This window comes from Bombina bombina, unplaced genomic scaffold, assembly GCF_027579735.1.
Source record: "Bombina bombina isolate aBomBom1 unplaced genomic scaffold, aBomBom1.pri scaffold_479, whole genome shotgun sequence".
Classification (NCBI taxonomy): domain Eukaryota; kingdom Metazoa; phylum Chordata; class Amphibia; order Anura; family Bombinatoridae; genus Bombina; species Bombina bombina.
The window spans coordinates 109167-125691 of record NW_026511783.1 but is presented as its reverse complement, the minus strand read 5'-3'; the positions used below and the strand labels follow the sequence as shown (position 1 = coordinate 125691).

The 16525-nt window shown below is 43.3% G+C and overlaps 1 protein-coding gene across 1 annotated transcript in view; it reads right to left on the bottom strand.

Annotated features, from left to right (window-relative positions):
- The window catches only part of LOC128643947 (PHD finger protein 1), a gene marked incomplete in the record, with an annotated part of 170893 nt that overhangs the window by 98884 nt on the left and 55484 nt on the right, over positions 1-16525 (bottom strand). Inside the window, 1 exon segment of the mRNA XM_053696716.1 lies at positions 13216-13404. Coding sequence (XP_053552691.1) covers positions 13216-13389 — 174 coding nt within the window.

The window sequence follows — 16525 nt, the reverse complement described above, 5'->3', positions numbered from 1 at the left end:
TCTATTTTCCATTTCAACCTGGTATGATCTGCTTGTCAGTCAAAACGGTGAATCAAATGTACATTACATATCGCAAAAGTGGAACCTTATGTCCCACGACTTAGAAATTGGGGTAGATCAGGTGGAAAAATCTATAGCTACGATAACACAGACCACTTTATCTGCAAGCTGGAGAGAATCGCATATTAAGTTACTCTATAGATCTTACTATAATCCACTGAAAGGATTTAAATGGCATAACCTTAATTTTAACGCTTGTCCAAAATGTTCATACCTAGCAGCAGACCTAGTCCATATGATATGGTCTTGTCCTCGGAAAAAGCAGTTCTGGCGGAAGATAGAATTTTGGCTTATTAAGGTATTGAAGATACCTGTTCACTCTCTCTCTCTGGCAGAGGTTGTCTTTTTCATAGAATCCCCCACCCCTTCTGAGTTTAAAAAGACACTGAATATGACAATCTTGGCTGCAAGGAATCTCATTTTTAACAAATGGCGAGATACCTCAATTCCTAGTATTTCAGAAGTTAAAAATTACATGAAAAAACAATGCATTATTGAACAGATGGATACAACCTTAACTTCTGAGAGAGAAATAACTCTTTTTTTTAAAAAAATGGGACAGATTTATCAGAATTTTTTCCCCGGAAGAAATAGATAATCTAATTTACCCCTTTAGACATTCTGAGATATTTCTACTGAATCGCTGGTAGGGGTTTGTTTTTTTGTTGTTCTTTTTTTCTCTCTCTCTCCTCTCTCTTCCCCCATCTCTCTCTCTCTTTTTTTTTTTTTTTTTATAAATACAACCGGATGGCATATAAAGGTTTGTCAATAAATGGCTGAGAAGTTAAAATTATATGATAAACTATGAATATAATAGAAAAACATAATTTATGCTTACCTGATAAATTTATTTCTCTTGTGGTGTATCCAGTCCACGGATCATCCATTACTTGTGGGATATTCTCTTTCCCAACAGGAAGTTGCAAGAGGACACCCACAGCAGAGCTGTCTATATAGCTCCTCCCCTCACTACCATATCCAGTCATTCGACCGAAAACAAGCAGAGAAAGGAGAAACCATAGGGTGCAGTGGTGACTGTAGTTTAAAATTAAAAAATACCTGCATTAAAATGACAGGGCTGGCCGTGGACTGGATACACCACAAGAGAAATAAATTTATCAGGTAAGCATAAATTATGTTTTCTCTTATAAGGTGTATCCAGTCCACGGATCATCCATTACTTGTGGGATACCAATACCAAAGCTAAAGTACACGGATGAAGGGAGGGACAAGGCAGGTACTTAAACGGAAGGTACCACTGCCTGTAAAACCTTTCTCCCAAAAATAGCCTCCGAAGAAGCAAAAGTATCAAATTTGTAGAATTTTGAAAAAGTATGAAGCGAAGACCAAGTCGCCGCCTTGCAAATCTGTTCAACAGAAGCCTCATTTTTAAAGGCCCATGTGGAAGCCACAGCTCTAGTAGAATGAGCTATAATCCTTTCTGGAGGCTGCTGGCCAGCAGTCTCATAGGCTAAGCGGATTATGCTTCTTAGCCAAAAAGAGAGGTTGCCGAAGCCTTTTGACCTCTCCTCTGTCCAGAGTAGACAACAAACAAAGCAGATGTTTGACGAAAATCTTTAGTAGCTTGTAAGTAAAACTTTAAAGCACGAACCACGTCCAGATTGTGTAATAGACGCTCCTTCTTTGAAGAAGGATTAGGACACAAAGACGAAACAACAATCTCTTGATTGATATTCTTATTAGATACCACCTTAGGTAAAAACCCAGGTTTGGTACGCAGAACTACCTTATCTGCATGGAAGATCAGATAAGGAGAATCACATTGTAAGGCAGATAACTCGGAAACTCTATGAGCCGAGGAAATAGCTACCAAAAAAAGAACTTTCCAAGATAAAAGTTTGATATCTATGGAATGAAGAGGTTCAAACGGAACCCCCTGAAGAACTTTAAGAACCAAATTTAAGCTCCAAGGTGGAGCAACAGGTTTAAACACAGGCTTGATTCTAACTAAAGCCTGACAAAATGCCTGAACGTCTGGGGCATCCGCCAGACGCTTTTGCAAAAGAATAGATAGCGCAGAAATCTGTCCCTTTAAGGAACTAGCTGACAATCCTTTCCCCAATCCTTCTTGGAGAAAAGATAATATCCTGGGAATCCTGACCTTACTCCATGAGTAGCCCTTAGATTCACACCAATAAAGATATTTACGCCATATTTTATGATAGATTTTCCTGGTGACAGGCTTCCGTGCCTGAATCAAGGTATCAATGACTGACTCGGAGAAACCACGCTTTGATAAAATCAAGCGTTCAATCTCCAGGCAGTCAGCCTCAGAGAAATTAGATTTGGATGGTTGAAAGGACCTTGAAGTAGAATGTCCTGTCTCAGCGGCAGAGTCCATGGTGGAAAGGATGACATGTCCACCAGATCTGCATACCAAGTCCTGCGTGGCCACGCAGGCGCTATCAAGATCACTGATGCTCTCTCCTGCTTGACTTTGGCAATCAGATGAGGGAGCAGAGGAAACGGTGGAAACACATAAGCCAGGTTGAAGGACCAAGGCGCTGCTAGAGCATCTATCAGCGTTGCCTTGGGGTCCCTGGACCTGGATCCGTAACAAGGAAGCTTGGCGTTCTGGCGAGACGCCATGGGACCCAGTTCTGGTTCGCCCCAACGAAGAACCAATTGTGCAAACACCTCCGGATGGAGTTCCCACTCCCCCGGATGAAAAGTCTGACGACTTAGAAAATCCGCCTCCCAGTTCTCTACACCTGGGATATGGATAGCTGATAGGTGGCAAGAGTGAATCTCTGCCCAGCGAATTATCTTTGAGACTTCTAACATCGCTAGGGAACTCCTTGTTCCCCCTTGATGGTTGATGTAAGCCACAGTCGTGATGCTGTCCGACTGAAATCTGATGAACCTCATTGTCGCTAGATGAGGCCAAGCCTGAAGAGCATTGAATATCGCTCTTGGTTCCAGAATGTTTATTGGAAGGAGTGACTCCTCCTGAGTCCACGATCCCTGAGCCTTCAGGGAGTTCCAGACTGCACCCCAACCTAGAAGGCTGGCATCTGTCATTACAATTGTCCAATCTGGCCTGCGAAAGGTCATACCTTTGGACAGATGGGCCCAAGATAGCCACCAGAGAAGAGAATCCCTGGTCTCTTGGTCCAGATTCAGTAAAGGGGACAAATCTGTGTAATCCCCATTCCACTGACTGAGCATGCATAGTTGCAGCGGTCTGAGATGTAGGCGTGCAAACGGCACTATGTCCATTGCCGCTACCATTAAGCCGATTACTTCCATGCACAGAGCCACCGAAGGGCGAGGAATGGAATAAAGAACACGGCAGGAATTTAGAAGTTTTGATAACCTGGACTCCGTCAGGTAAATGTTCATTTCTACAGAATCTATCAGAGTTCCTAGGAAGGAAACTCTTGTGAGGGGGGATAGAGAACTCTTTTTCTCGTTAACCTTCCACCCATGCGACCTCAGAAATGCCAACACTATGTCCGTATGAGACTTGGCAATTTGGAAGTTTGACGCCTGAATCAGGATGTCCTCTAAATAAGGGGCCACTTCTATGCCCCGTGGCCTTAGGACCGCCATGTATTGACCCTCCTGGATCATAGGTAGGATGGTACGAATAGTCTCCATCTTGAATGATGGAACTCTGAGGAATTTGTTTAAGATCTTTAGATCCAAAATTGGTCTGAAGGTTCCCTCTTTTTGGGAACCACAAACAGATTTGAGTAAAATCCCTGTCCCTGTTCCTCCTTTGGGACTGGATGGATCACTCCCATAACTAGGAGGTCTTGTACACAGTGTAAGAAAGCCTCTCTTTTTATCTGGTTTGCAGATAATTGTGAAAGGTGAAATCTCCCTTTTGGGGAGGAAGTCTTGAAGTCCAGAAGATATCCCTGGGATATAATTTCCAACGCCCAGGGATCCTGGACATCTGTTGCCCACGCCTGGGCGAAGAGCGAAAGTCTGCCCCCTACTAGATCCGTTACCGGATAGGGGGCCGTTCCTTCATGCTGTCTTAGAGGCAGCAGCAGGTTTTTTGGCCTGCTTACCTTTGTTCCAGGTCTGGTTAGGTCTCCAGACCGTCTTGGACTGAGCAAAAGTTCCCTCTTGTTTTGCATTAGAGGAAGTTGATGCCGCACTTGCCTTGAAGTTTCGAAAGGCACAAAAATTAGACTGTTTGGCCCTTGGTTTGGACCTATCCTGAGGAAGGGCATGACCTTTTCCTCCAGTGATATCAGCAATAATCTCCTTCAAACGAGGCCCGAATAGGGTCTGCCCCTTGAAGGGAATGTTAAGCAGCTTCGATTTTGAAGTAACGTCAGCTGACCATGATTTAAGCCATAGCGCTCTGCACGCCTGGATAACAAAACCAGAATTCTTAGCCGTTAGTTTAGTCAAATGAACAATGGCATCAGAAACAAAAGAATTGGCTAGTTTAAGTGCTCTAAGCTTGTCAAGTATTTCATCCAATGGAGTCGCTACCTGTAAAGCCTCTTCCAGAGACTCAAACCAGAACGCCGCAGCAGCAGTGACAGGCACAATGCATGCAAGGGGCTGTAGGATAAAACCTTGTTGAATAAACATTTTCTTAAGGTAACCCTCTAACTTTTTATCCATTGGATCTAAGAAAGCACAACTGTCCTCGACAGGAATAGTAGTACGCTTTGCTAGAGTAGAAACTGCTCCCTCCACCTTAGGAACTGTCTGCCATAAGTCCCGTGTGGTGGCGTCTATTGGAAACATTTTTCTAAAAACAGGAGGGGGAGAGAACGGCACACCTGGTCTATCCCATTCCTTAGTAATAATTTCTGTAAACCTTTTAGGTATTGGAAAAACATCAGTACACACCGGCACTGCATAGTATTTATCCAGTCTACACAATTTCTCTGGCACTGCAATTGTATCACAGTCATTCAGAGCAGCTAAAACCTCCCTGAGTAACACGCGGAGGTGTTCAAGCTTAAATTTAAATGTAGAAATATCAGAATCAGGTTGCATCATCTTCCCTGAGTCAGAAATATCACCCACAGAAAGCTCTCCTTCTTCAGCTTCTGCATATTGTGAGTCAGTATCAGACATAGTTCTTAAAGCGTCAGTATGCTCTGTATTTCGTCTAACTCCAGAGCTATCTCACTTTCCTCTAAATACAGGTAGTCTGGCTAATACCGCTGACAGTGTATTATCCATGACTGCCGCCATGTCTTGTAAAGTAAACGCTATGGGCGCCCTGGATGTACTTGGCGCCATTTGAGCGTGAGTCCCTTGAGAGGGAGTCAAAGGATCTGACACGTGAGGAGAGTTAGTCGGCATAACTTCCCCCTCGTCAGATTCCTCTGGTGATAAATTTTTTAAAGACAGAATATGATCTTTATTGCTTAAAGTGAAATCAGTACATTTGGTACACATTCTAAGAGGGGGTTCCACCATGGCTTTTAAACATAATGAACAAGGAGTTTCCTCTATGTCAGACATGTTTATACAGACTAGCAATGAGACTAGCAAGCTTGGAAAACACTTTAAATCAAGTTAACAAGTAAATATAAAAAACGGTACTGTGCCTTTAAGAGAAACAAATTTTGTCAGAATTTGAAAAACAGTGAAAAAAGGCAGTAAATCAAACAAAATTTTTACAGTGTGTATAATAAGCTAACAGAGCATTGCACCTACTTGCAAATGGATGATTAACCCCTTAGTTCAAAAACCGGATCAAAAATACGATATAGACGTTTTTTAACAGTCACACCAAACTGCCACAGCCTTGCTGTGGGCCTTCCCCAACAAACGATTTTGGAAGCCTAAAAGCCCTTTAGAGATGTCCTGTAGCATTCAGGGAACTCCTGGATGTCTCAGTCTGTAATAGTTAATGCGCAAAAAAGCGCTAAACTAGGCCCCTCCCACTCATAGTAACAAAGTGGAAAGCCTCAGGGAACTGTTTCTAGGCAAATTCAAGCCAGCCATGTGGAACAAAAACTAGGCCCCAATAAAGTTTTATCACCAAAGTATATATAAAAACGTTTAAACATGCCAGCAAACGTTTTATATTGTAAATATAAAAGAGTTTTACCTCAGAAAGTAAGCATGATACCAGTCGCTATTAAATCACTGTATTCAGGCTTACCTTACATAAATTTGGTATCAGCAGCATTTTCTAGCCTTCATTTCATCTTCTAGAAAAATATTAACTGCACATACCTCATAGCAGGATAACCTGCACGCCATTCCCCCGCTGAAGTTATCTCTCTCTTCAGACATGTGTGAGAACAGCAATGGATCTTAGTTACAACCTGCTAAGATCATAGAAATCCCAGGCAGATTCTTCTTTTTTCCTGCCAGGAACAAAATAGCACAACTCCGGTACTATTTAAAAATAATAAACTCTTGATTGAAGCAAAATAACAGCTACATTTCACCACTTATCTATTACTACCTTCATGCTTGTTGAGAGTTGCAAGAGAATGACTGGATATGGTAGTGAGGGGAGGAGCTATATAGACAGCTCTGCTGTGGGTGTCCTCTTGCAACTTCCTGTTGGGAATGAGAATATCCCACAAGTAATGGATGATCCGTGGACTGGATACACCTTACAAGAGAAAACAAAATTTATGCTTACCTGATAAATTTATTTCTCTTGTGGTGTATCCAGTCCACGGGTTCATCCATTACTTGTGGGATATTCTCCTTCCCAACAGGAAGTTGCAAGAGGACACCCACAGCAGAGCTGTCTATATAGCTCCTCCCCTAACTGCCACCCCCAGTCATTCGACCGAAGACAAGGAAGAAAAAAAGGAGAAACTATAGGGTGCAGGAGTGACTGTAGTTTAAAAATAAAAAACACCTGCCTAAAAATGACAGGGCGGGCCGTGGACTGGATACACCACAAGAGAAATAAATTTATCAGGTAAGCATAAATTTTGTTTTCTCTTGTAAAGGTGTATCCAGTCCACGGGTTCATCCATTACTTGTGGGATACCAATACCAAAGCTTTAGGACACGGATGAAGGGAGGGACAAGGCAGGCACTTAAACAGAGGGCACCACTGCCTGTAAGACCTTTCTCCCAAAAATAGCCTCCGAAGAAGCAAAAGTATCGAATTTGTAGAATTTAGAAAAAGTATGAAGCGAAGACCAAGTCGCCGCCTTACAAATCTGTTCAACAGAGGCCTCATTTTTAAAAGCCCATGTGGAAGCCACCGCTCTAGTGGAATGAGCTGTAATTCTTTCAGGAGGCTGCTGGCCAGCAGTCTCATAAGCTAAGCGGATTATGCTTCTTAGCCAAAAAGAAAGAGAAGTTGCAGAAGCCTTTTGGCCTCTCCTCTGTCCAGAGTAGACAACAAACAAAGCAGATGTTTGACGAAAATCCTTAGTAGCTTGTAAATAAAACTTTAAAGCACGAACCACATCAAGATTGTGTAAAAGACGTTCCTTCTTTGAGGAAGGATTAGGACATAATGAAGGAACAACAATCTCCTGATTGATATTCTTATTAGATACTACCTTAGGAAGAAACCCAGGTTTGGTACACAAAACTACCTTATCTGCATGGAAAATCAGATAAGGGGAATCACACTGTAAAGCAGATAACTCCGAAACTCTTCGAGCCGAGGAGATAGCTACTAAAAACAGAACTTTCCAAGATAAAAGTTTAATATCTATGGAATGCAAAGATTCAAACGGAACCCCTTGAAGAACTTTAAGAACTAAATTTAAACTCCATGGCGGAGCAACAGGTTTAAACACAGGCTTGATTCTAACTAAAGCCTGACAAAACGCCTGAACGTCTGGAACCTCAGCCAGACGTTTGTGCAAAAGAATAGACAGAGCAGAAAATCCTTTCTCCAATCCCTCTTGGAGAAAGGATAAGATTCTAGGAATCCGGACTTTACTCCATGAGTAACCCTTGGATTCACACCAGTGAAGATATTTACACCATATCTTATGATAGATTTTCCTGGTGACAGGCTTTCGAGCCTGAATCAAGGTATCAATGACCAAATCGGAAAAACCATGCTTCGATAGAATTAAGCGTTCAATCTCCAAGCAGTCAGACGCAGAGAATTTAGATTTGGATGTTTGAAAGGACCTTGAAGTAGAAGGTCCTGCCTTAGCGGCAGACTCCATGGTGGAAAGGATTACATGTCCACAAGATCAGCATACCAAGTCCTGCGTGGCCACGCAGGAGCTATCAAAATCACCGAAGCTCTCTCCTGCTTGATCTTGGCAATAGCCGAGGGAGCAGAGGAAACGGTGGAAACACATAAGTCAGGCTGAAGAACCAGGGCGCTGCTAGAGCATCTATCAGCGCTGCCTTGGGGTCCCTGGACCCGTAACGAGGAACCTTGGCGTTCTGACGAGACGCCATGAGATCCAGTTCTGGTTTGCCCCATAGTTGAATCAACTGGGCAAATACCTCCGGATGGAGCTCCCACTCCCCCGGATGAAAAGTCTGCCGACTTAAAAAATCCGCCTCCCAGTTCTCTACTCCTGGGATATGGATAGCTGAAAGATGGCAAGAGTGAACCTCTGCCCATAGAATTATCTTTGAAACCTCCAACATTGCCAGGGGGCTTCTAGTTCCCCCCTGATGGTTGATATAGGCCACAGTCGTGATATTGTCTGACTGAAATCTGATGAACCTGACCTCCGCTAGCTGAGGCCAAGCCTGAAGAGCATTGAATATCGCTCTTAGTTCCAGAATGTTTATCGGAAGGAGGGCTTCCTCCTGAGACCACGAGCCCTGAGCCTTCAGGGAGTTCCAGACTGTGCCCCAGCCCAGAAGGCTGGCATCTGTCGTCACTATAGTCCATTCTGGCCTGTGGAAACTCATTCCCCTGGACAGATGGACCAGAGATAGCCACCAGAGAAGAGAATTCCTGGTATCCTGATCCAGATTTAGCAGTGGGGACAAATCTGTGTAATCCCCATTCCACTGACTGAGCAAGCAAAGTTGCAGCGGTCTGAGATGTAGGCGGGCAAACGGAACTATGTCCATTGCCGCTACCATTAAGCCGATTACTTCCATACACTGAGCCACTGACGGCTGAGAAGTGGAATAAAGAGCACGGCAGGAAGTTAGAAGTTTTGACAACCTGACTTCTGTCAGAAAAATCTTAATTTCTACGGAATCTATCAGAGTTCCTAGGAAGGAAACTCTTGTGAGAGGGGAGAGAGAACTCTTTTCTTCGTTCACCTTCCACCCGTGAGACCTCAGGAATGCCAGAACAATGTCCGTATGGGACTTGGCGATTTGAAAAGTCGTCGCCTGTATCAGAATGTCGTCTAGGTAAGGAGCCACCGCTATGCCTCGTGGCCTTAGAACCACCAGTAGGGACCCTAGAACCTTCGTAAAGATTCTTGGTGCCGTGGCTAACCCGAAGGGAGGAGCCACAAACTGGTAATGCCTGTCTAGGAAGGCAAACCTGAGAAACCGATTATGATCTCTGTGTATCGGAATGTGGAGATAAGCATCCTTTAGATCCACGGTAGTCATATATTGACCCTCCTGGATCATAGGTAGGATGGTTTGAATAGTCTCCATCTTGAAGGATGGGACCCTAAGAAATTTGTTTAGGATCTTGAGATCCAAGATTGGTCTGAAAGTTCCCTCCTTTTTGGGATCTATGAACAGATTTGAATAGAATCCCTGCCCCTGTTCCTCCCTTGGAACTGGGTGGATCACTCCCATGACCAGAAGGTCTTGAACACAACGTAAGAATGCCTCTCTCTTTATCTGGTTTGTAGATAATTGTGAGAGATGAAATCTCCCCTTTGGAGACGAGGCTTTGAAATCCAGAAGATATCCTTGGGAAACAATCTCCAGAGCCCAGGGATCCTGGACGTCTCTTGCCCAAGCCTGGGCGAAGAGAGAAAGTCTGCCCCCAACTAGATCCGGTCCCGGATCGGGGGCTACTCCTTCATGCTGTCTTAGAGGCAGCAGCAGGTTTTTTGGCCTGCTTTCCCTTGTTCCAAGCCTGATTAGGTCTCCAGAATGGCTTGGACTGGGCAAAATTTCCTTCTTGTTTTGCAGCAGAGGAAGTTGAAGCTGCGCCACTCTTGAAGTTTCGAAAGGAACGAAAATTTGTCTGTTTGGTCCTTGATTTGTTGGACCTATCCTGGGGAAGGGCGTGGCCTTTTCTTCCAGTAATATCAGAAATGATCTCCTTCAATCCAGGCCCGAATAGGGTCTGCCCTTTGAAGGGGATGTTAAGAAGCTTAGACTTTGAAGTAACGTCAGCTGACCAGGATTTAAGCCATAGCGCCCTACGCGCCTGAATGGCAAAACCTGAATTCTTAGCCGTTAGCTTTGTTAAATGAAAAACGGCGTCAGAAATAAATGAATTGGCTAACTTAAGAGTTTTAAGCCTAGGATATCATCCAACGGGGTCTCCACCTGTAGAGCCTCTTCAAGAGACTCGAACCAGAAAGCCGCTGCAGCAGTGACTGGGGCAATGCATGCAAGAGGCTGGAGAATAAAACCTTGTTGTATAAAGATTTTCTTAAGGAAACCCTCTAGTTTTTTATCCATTGGATCTAGGAAAGCACAACTGTCCTCGACGGGAATAGTTGTACGTTTAGCTAGGGTAGAGACTGCTCCCTCCACCTTAGGGACCGTCTGCCACGAGTCCCGTGTAGCGGCATCTATGGGAAACATCTTTTTAAAAGGCAGGAGGGGGAGAGAACGGTACACCTGGTCTATCCCATTCCTTCGTAATAATTTCTGAAAACCTCTTAGGGATTGGAAAAACATCAGTGTAAACAGGCACAGCAAAGTATTTGTCCATTTTACACAACTTCTCTGGGACTACAATGGTGTCACAGTCATCCAGAGTCGCTAAAACCTCCCTGAGCAACACGCGGAGGTGTTCAAGTTTAAAATTTAAATGCTGTCATTTCAGAGTCAGACTGAAGTAACACCTTCCCTGAATCAGAAATGTCACCCACAGATAGAAGCTCTCCTGCTTCGGCTTCAGTACATTGTGAGGGTATATCAGACATAGCTACTAAAGCGTCAGAAAGCTCTGTATTTATTCTAGCCCCAGAGCTGTCTCGCTTTCCTTGTAACCCTGGCAGATTGGACAATACCTCTGTGAGAGTATGATTCATAACTGCCGCCATGTCCTGTAAACGCATTGGACGCGCCAGATGTACTTGGCGTCACTTGAGCAGGAGTTATAGGTTCTGACACATGGGGAGAGTTAGATGGCATAATCTCCCTTTTGTCAGTCTGAGAAACCTCTGGTGATAAATCTTTAAAAGCCATAATATGGTCTTTATAACTTATATAAAGGTCAATGCATTTGGTACACATTCTAATAGGGGGTTCCACAATGGCTTCTAAACATAATGAACAAGGAGTTTCTTCTATGTCAGACATGTTTAACAGACTAGTAATGAGACCAGCAAGCTTGGAAAACACTTTAATAAATGTGAAAAGCAATTAAACAAAAACGGTACTGTACCTTTAAGAGAAAAAAACTACCATATAAACTGCAAATCAGTGTTAAAAAGCAGTATAAAAGCAGTAAACTCTACGAAATTTTTACAGTGTGTATAAGAGACTAAAGCAGCATTGCACCCACTTGCAAATGGATGATTAACCCCTTAGGCCCCAAACCGGATTAGAAAAACGGTAACACCGTTAAAAAACAGTCAAACACACTGCCACAGCTCTACTGTGGCTCCTACCTGCCCTTAAACACGATTTTTGCAGGAAAGAACCCCTCTATAGTGGTCCTAGATGCCAGAGGACTCCTTTAGGGAAGCTGGATGTCTCAGTCTGTATAACAACTGCGCATAAAGTGCGCGAAAATAGGCCCCTCCCATCATGCACTCACAGTCAGAGGGCCATAAAAAACTACTCCTAGGAGTAAAATAACAGCCATGTGGAAAACTAGGCCCCAAATAAAGATTTATCACCCTCAGAGAAAAAACGTTTTTTCTGTTAAGTAATGCAAACGTTTTAACACTAAGTACTATGAGGGTTAACATAAAAATTACCCTTATCTTGTAAGCATGATCCCAGTCGCTGTTAAATCACTGTATCAGGCTTACCTCAAATATATCAGGCACTGTCAGCATTTTCTAGACCTTATCATCTCTCTAGAAAAAAATATACTGAACATACCTCAAATCAGGTGATTTGCCAACCGTCCCCCCAACTGAAGTTTTCTTTCCATACTCTTCAGTTATGTGTGAGAACAGGAATGGACCTTAGTTACAAACCGCTAAGATCATCAACCTCCAGGCAGATTCTTCTTTCAATTTCTGCCTGAGAGTGAAACAGTACAACGCCGGTACCGTTTAAAAATAACAAACTTTTGATTGACGGTAAAACTACACTAAGTCACCACATATCTCTTGATACTTCCTTTCTTGTCGAGAGCTTGCAAGAGAATGACTGGGGGTGGCAGTTAGGGGAGGAGCTATATAGACAGCTCTGCTGTGGGTGTCCTCTTGCAACTTCCTGTTGGGAAGGAGAATATCCCACAAGTAATGGATGAACCCGTGGACTGGATACACCTTTACAAGAGAAATAGGAGGTTTATATTTCTTCTTTTCTTTTTGTCAATACTATGCTGATTAAGCAACAAATGGACTTTGGTCTAAATACCTTGTCGGGTTGACCCTTTTTCCTTAAGATATAATTATGCATTTTTTTTTATCTAAAGAGGATCCTTTACTTTAGCTACAAACAAAACAAAAAAAAGAGGTTTCAATCACACATGTATTGTCACAATTGTTGAATCTATTTAATTTTTTCTATTTATGATTAATTTAATATTCATCTAGACAATCTTACCTAGTAGGTTGATTTCCTGCCACTATGTTAGTATTGGTCTGTATTTATTCACTAATAGCAGGCTGTTAAAATGTGTTCGCAAAGTACTTATTTATAGATAGTTAATAACATGCCCTGCTGGAATTTTCACAAGAGGACCTACTACTATGGTATTTATTCTATAGATGTGCGACTAACCGTTGTTTTACTTGTACACCCGTTTGAGTTGACATTTTTGATTGTATACCTATTGCTGTCGTGTATTGACGGTTATTTATGCATGTTGTAATCTAATTAAAACCTCAATAAAACATTAAAAAAAAAAAAAAAAAAGCACATAATGGTCGTTTATGGAGCAAATGTATAAATTTATTCATTTTAATTTGTCACCTTCTTGATGATGCCAAGGTACAGAAGACCATCTGTCCAGCGCGCTAAGACATCCTGCCCCTCCCAGAAGCGAGCCAGCGTTTGAAAGCGTGGTCGTTTCACCAGAGCAGGAGTCACCCTAGGGCTGGCCGGTGTAGTACGACTTGGTCGGGATGTGGGTTCCCGCCCCTCCATTACATTGTAAACAGCCTGCGAATTGGAAAGGAGAATGGAAAAAGATAAGCAGAGATGAAGACTTCTGAAACACCAAAAAAAAGAAAATGTATGCTTACCTGATAAATTTGTTTCTTTTTAGACACGATGAGTCCACGGGTTTCATCCTTACTTGTGGAATTACACCTCCTGGTCAGCAGGAGGAGGCAAAGAGCACCACAGCAGAGCTGTTATATAGCTCCTCCCTTCCCTCCCACTCCAGTCATTCGACCGAAATTAGGAAGAGAAAGGAAAAGCCAAGGTGCAGAGGTGTCTGAAGTTTACAAAAAGTAATAACCTGCCTCATAGAACAGGGCGGGCCGTGGACTCATCGTGTCTAAAAATAAATAAATTTATCAGGTAAGCATAAATTTTCTTTTCTTTTTAAAGACACGATGAGTCCACGAGTTTCATCCTTACTTGTGGGATACAATACTAAAGCTAGAGTACACAGATGAAAAGGGAGGGACAAGACAGGGAACCTAAACGGAAGGCACCACTGCTTGAAGAACCTTTCTCCCAAAAACAGCCTCAGCCGAAGCAAAGGTATCAAATTTGTAAAATTTAGAAAAAGTGTGACGAGAGGACCAAGTTGCAGCTTTGCAAATCTGTTCAACAGAAGCTTCATTTTTGAATGACCATGAGGAAGCAACAGCCCTGGTGGAATGAGACGTAACTCTTTCAGGAGGCTGCTGTCCAGCAGTCTCATATGCAAAACGGATGAAGCTCTTCAGCCAAAAAGAAAGAGAGGTAGCCGTAGCTTTCTGACCCTTACGTTTTCCAGAAAAGCTATAAGACACGGATGAAAGGGAGGGACAAGACAGGAACCTAAACGGAAGGCACCACTGCTTGAAGAACCTTTCTCCCAAAAACAGCCTCTGACGAGGCAAAAGAATCAAATTTGTAAAATTTGGAAAAAGTGTGAAGAGACGACCAAGTTGCAGCCTTGCAAATCTGTTCAACAGAAGCATCGTTCTTAAATGCCCATGAGGAAGCCACAGCCCTAGTAGAAAGAGCCGTAATTCTTTCGGGAGGCTGCCGTCCAGCAGTCTCATATGCAAGATGGATGATACTCTTCAGCCAAAAAGAAAGAGAGGTAGCCGTAGCTTTCTGGCCCCTACGCTTTCCAGAAAAAGCAACAAATAATGAAGATGATTGACGGAAATCCTTAGTCGCCTGCAAGTAAAACTTCAGGGCACGAACCACGTCTAAGTTATGTAACAGACGCTCCTTCTTAGAAGAAGGGTTAGGACACAAAGGAACAACAATTTCCTGATTAATATTCTTATTAGAAACAACCTTAGGAAGGAAACCAGGTTTAGTACGTAAGACCACCTTATCAGAATGGAAAATAAGCTAAGGAGAATCACATTGTAAAGCTGAAAGCTCAGAAACTCTGCGAGCAGAAGAAATAGCAAAAAAAAAAAAACTTTCCAAGATAACAACTTAATATTTATGGAATGTATAGGTTCAAACGGAAACCCTTGAAGAACATTAAGAACTAAATTCAAACTCCAAGGAGGAGCAATTGGTCTAAACACAGGCCTGATTCTAGTTAGAGCCTGACAAAAAGATTGAACATCTGGAACATCTGACAGACATTTGTGTAATAGAATAGACAAAGCAGAAATCTGTCCCTTTAAGGAACTTGCTGACAACCCTTTCTCCAATCCTTCTTGGAGAAAAGCTAAAATCCTGGGAATCCTAACCCTACTCCATGAGTAGCCCTTGGATTCACACCAATAAAGATATTTTACGCTATATCTTATGGTAAATCTTTCTAGTAACAGGCTTACATGCCTGAATCAAGGTATCAATGACCAAATCAGATAACCCTCGCTTAGATAAAATCAAGCGTTCAATCTCCAAGCAGTTAGCTGCAGAGAAACTAGATTCGGGTGATGGAAGGGTCCCTAAATGAGAAGGTCCTGCCTCAATGGAAGCTTCCACGGTGGCAGAGAGGACATGTCCACCAGATCCGCATACCAAGTCCTGCGCAGCCGCACGAGCGATTAGAATTACTGAAGCCCTCTCCTGTTTGATCCGAGCAATTACCCGGGGAAGGAGAGCAAACGGTGGAAACACATAAGCTAGGCTGAACGACCAAGGCATTGCCAAGGCGTCTATCAGTTCGGCCTGAGGATCCCTTGATCTGGATCCGTATCTTGGGAGCTTGGCATTCTGACGAGACAACATCAGATCCAATTCCGGTCTGCCCCACCTGAGAATCAGAGTGGCAAAGACCTCCGGATGGAGTTCCCATTCCCCCGGATGAAACGTCTGTCTGCTCAAAAAGTCCGCTTCCCAGTTGTCCACTCCTGGGATGTATATTGCTGACAGAAAACAAGAGTTAGCCTCCGCCCACCGAATTATCTTGGATACTTCTATCATCGCTAAGGAACTCCTTGTTCCTCCCTGATGATTGATGTAAGCAACAGTCGTGATGTTGTCCGACTAAAATCGGATGAATTTGGCCGAAGCCAACTGAGGCCAAGCCTGAAGCGCATTGAATATTGCTCTCAATTCCAGAATATTGATTGGAAGTAGAGACTCCGACCGAGTCCACACACCCTGAGCCTTCAGGGAATTCCAGACTGCACCCCAACATGGTAGACTGGCGTCCGTTGTCACTATCACCCATGAGGGTCTGCGGAAGCACGTCCCTTGGGACAGATGATCCTGCGACAACCACCAAAGAAGCGAGTCTCTTGTCTCCTGATCCAGCTCTATCTGAGGAGACAAATCTGCATAATCTCCATTCCACTGTCTGAGCATGCTCAGTAATAGAGGCCTGAGATGAAAATGAGCAAACGGAATGATCCAATTACCTCCATGCACTGAGCCACTGATGGCCGAGGATTGGACTGAAGGGCTCGGCATGTATTCAGAATCTTTAACTTTCTGACCTCCGTCAAGAAGATTTTCATAGATACAGAATCTATTAAGAGTTCCCAAGAAAGGAACCCTTGTCTGTGGAGTTAGTGAACTCTTTTCTAGATTCACCTTCCACCCGTGAGTCCTTAGAAAGGACAGAACCATGTCGGTATGAGACTTTGTCAGTTGATAAGACGACGCCTGGGTCAGAATATCGTCAAGATACGGTGCCACTGCAATGCCC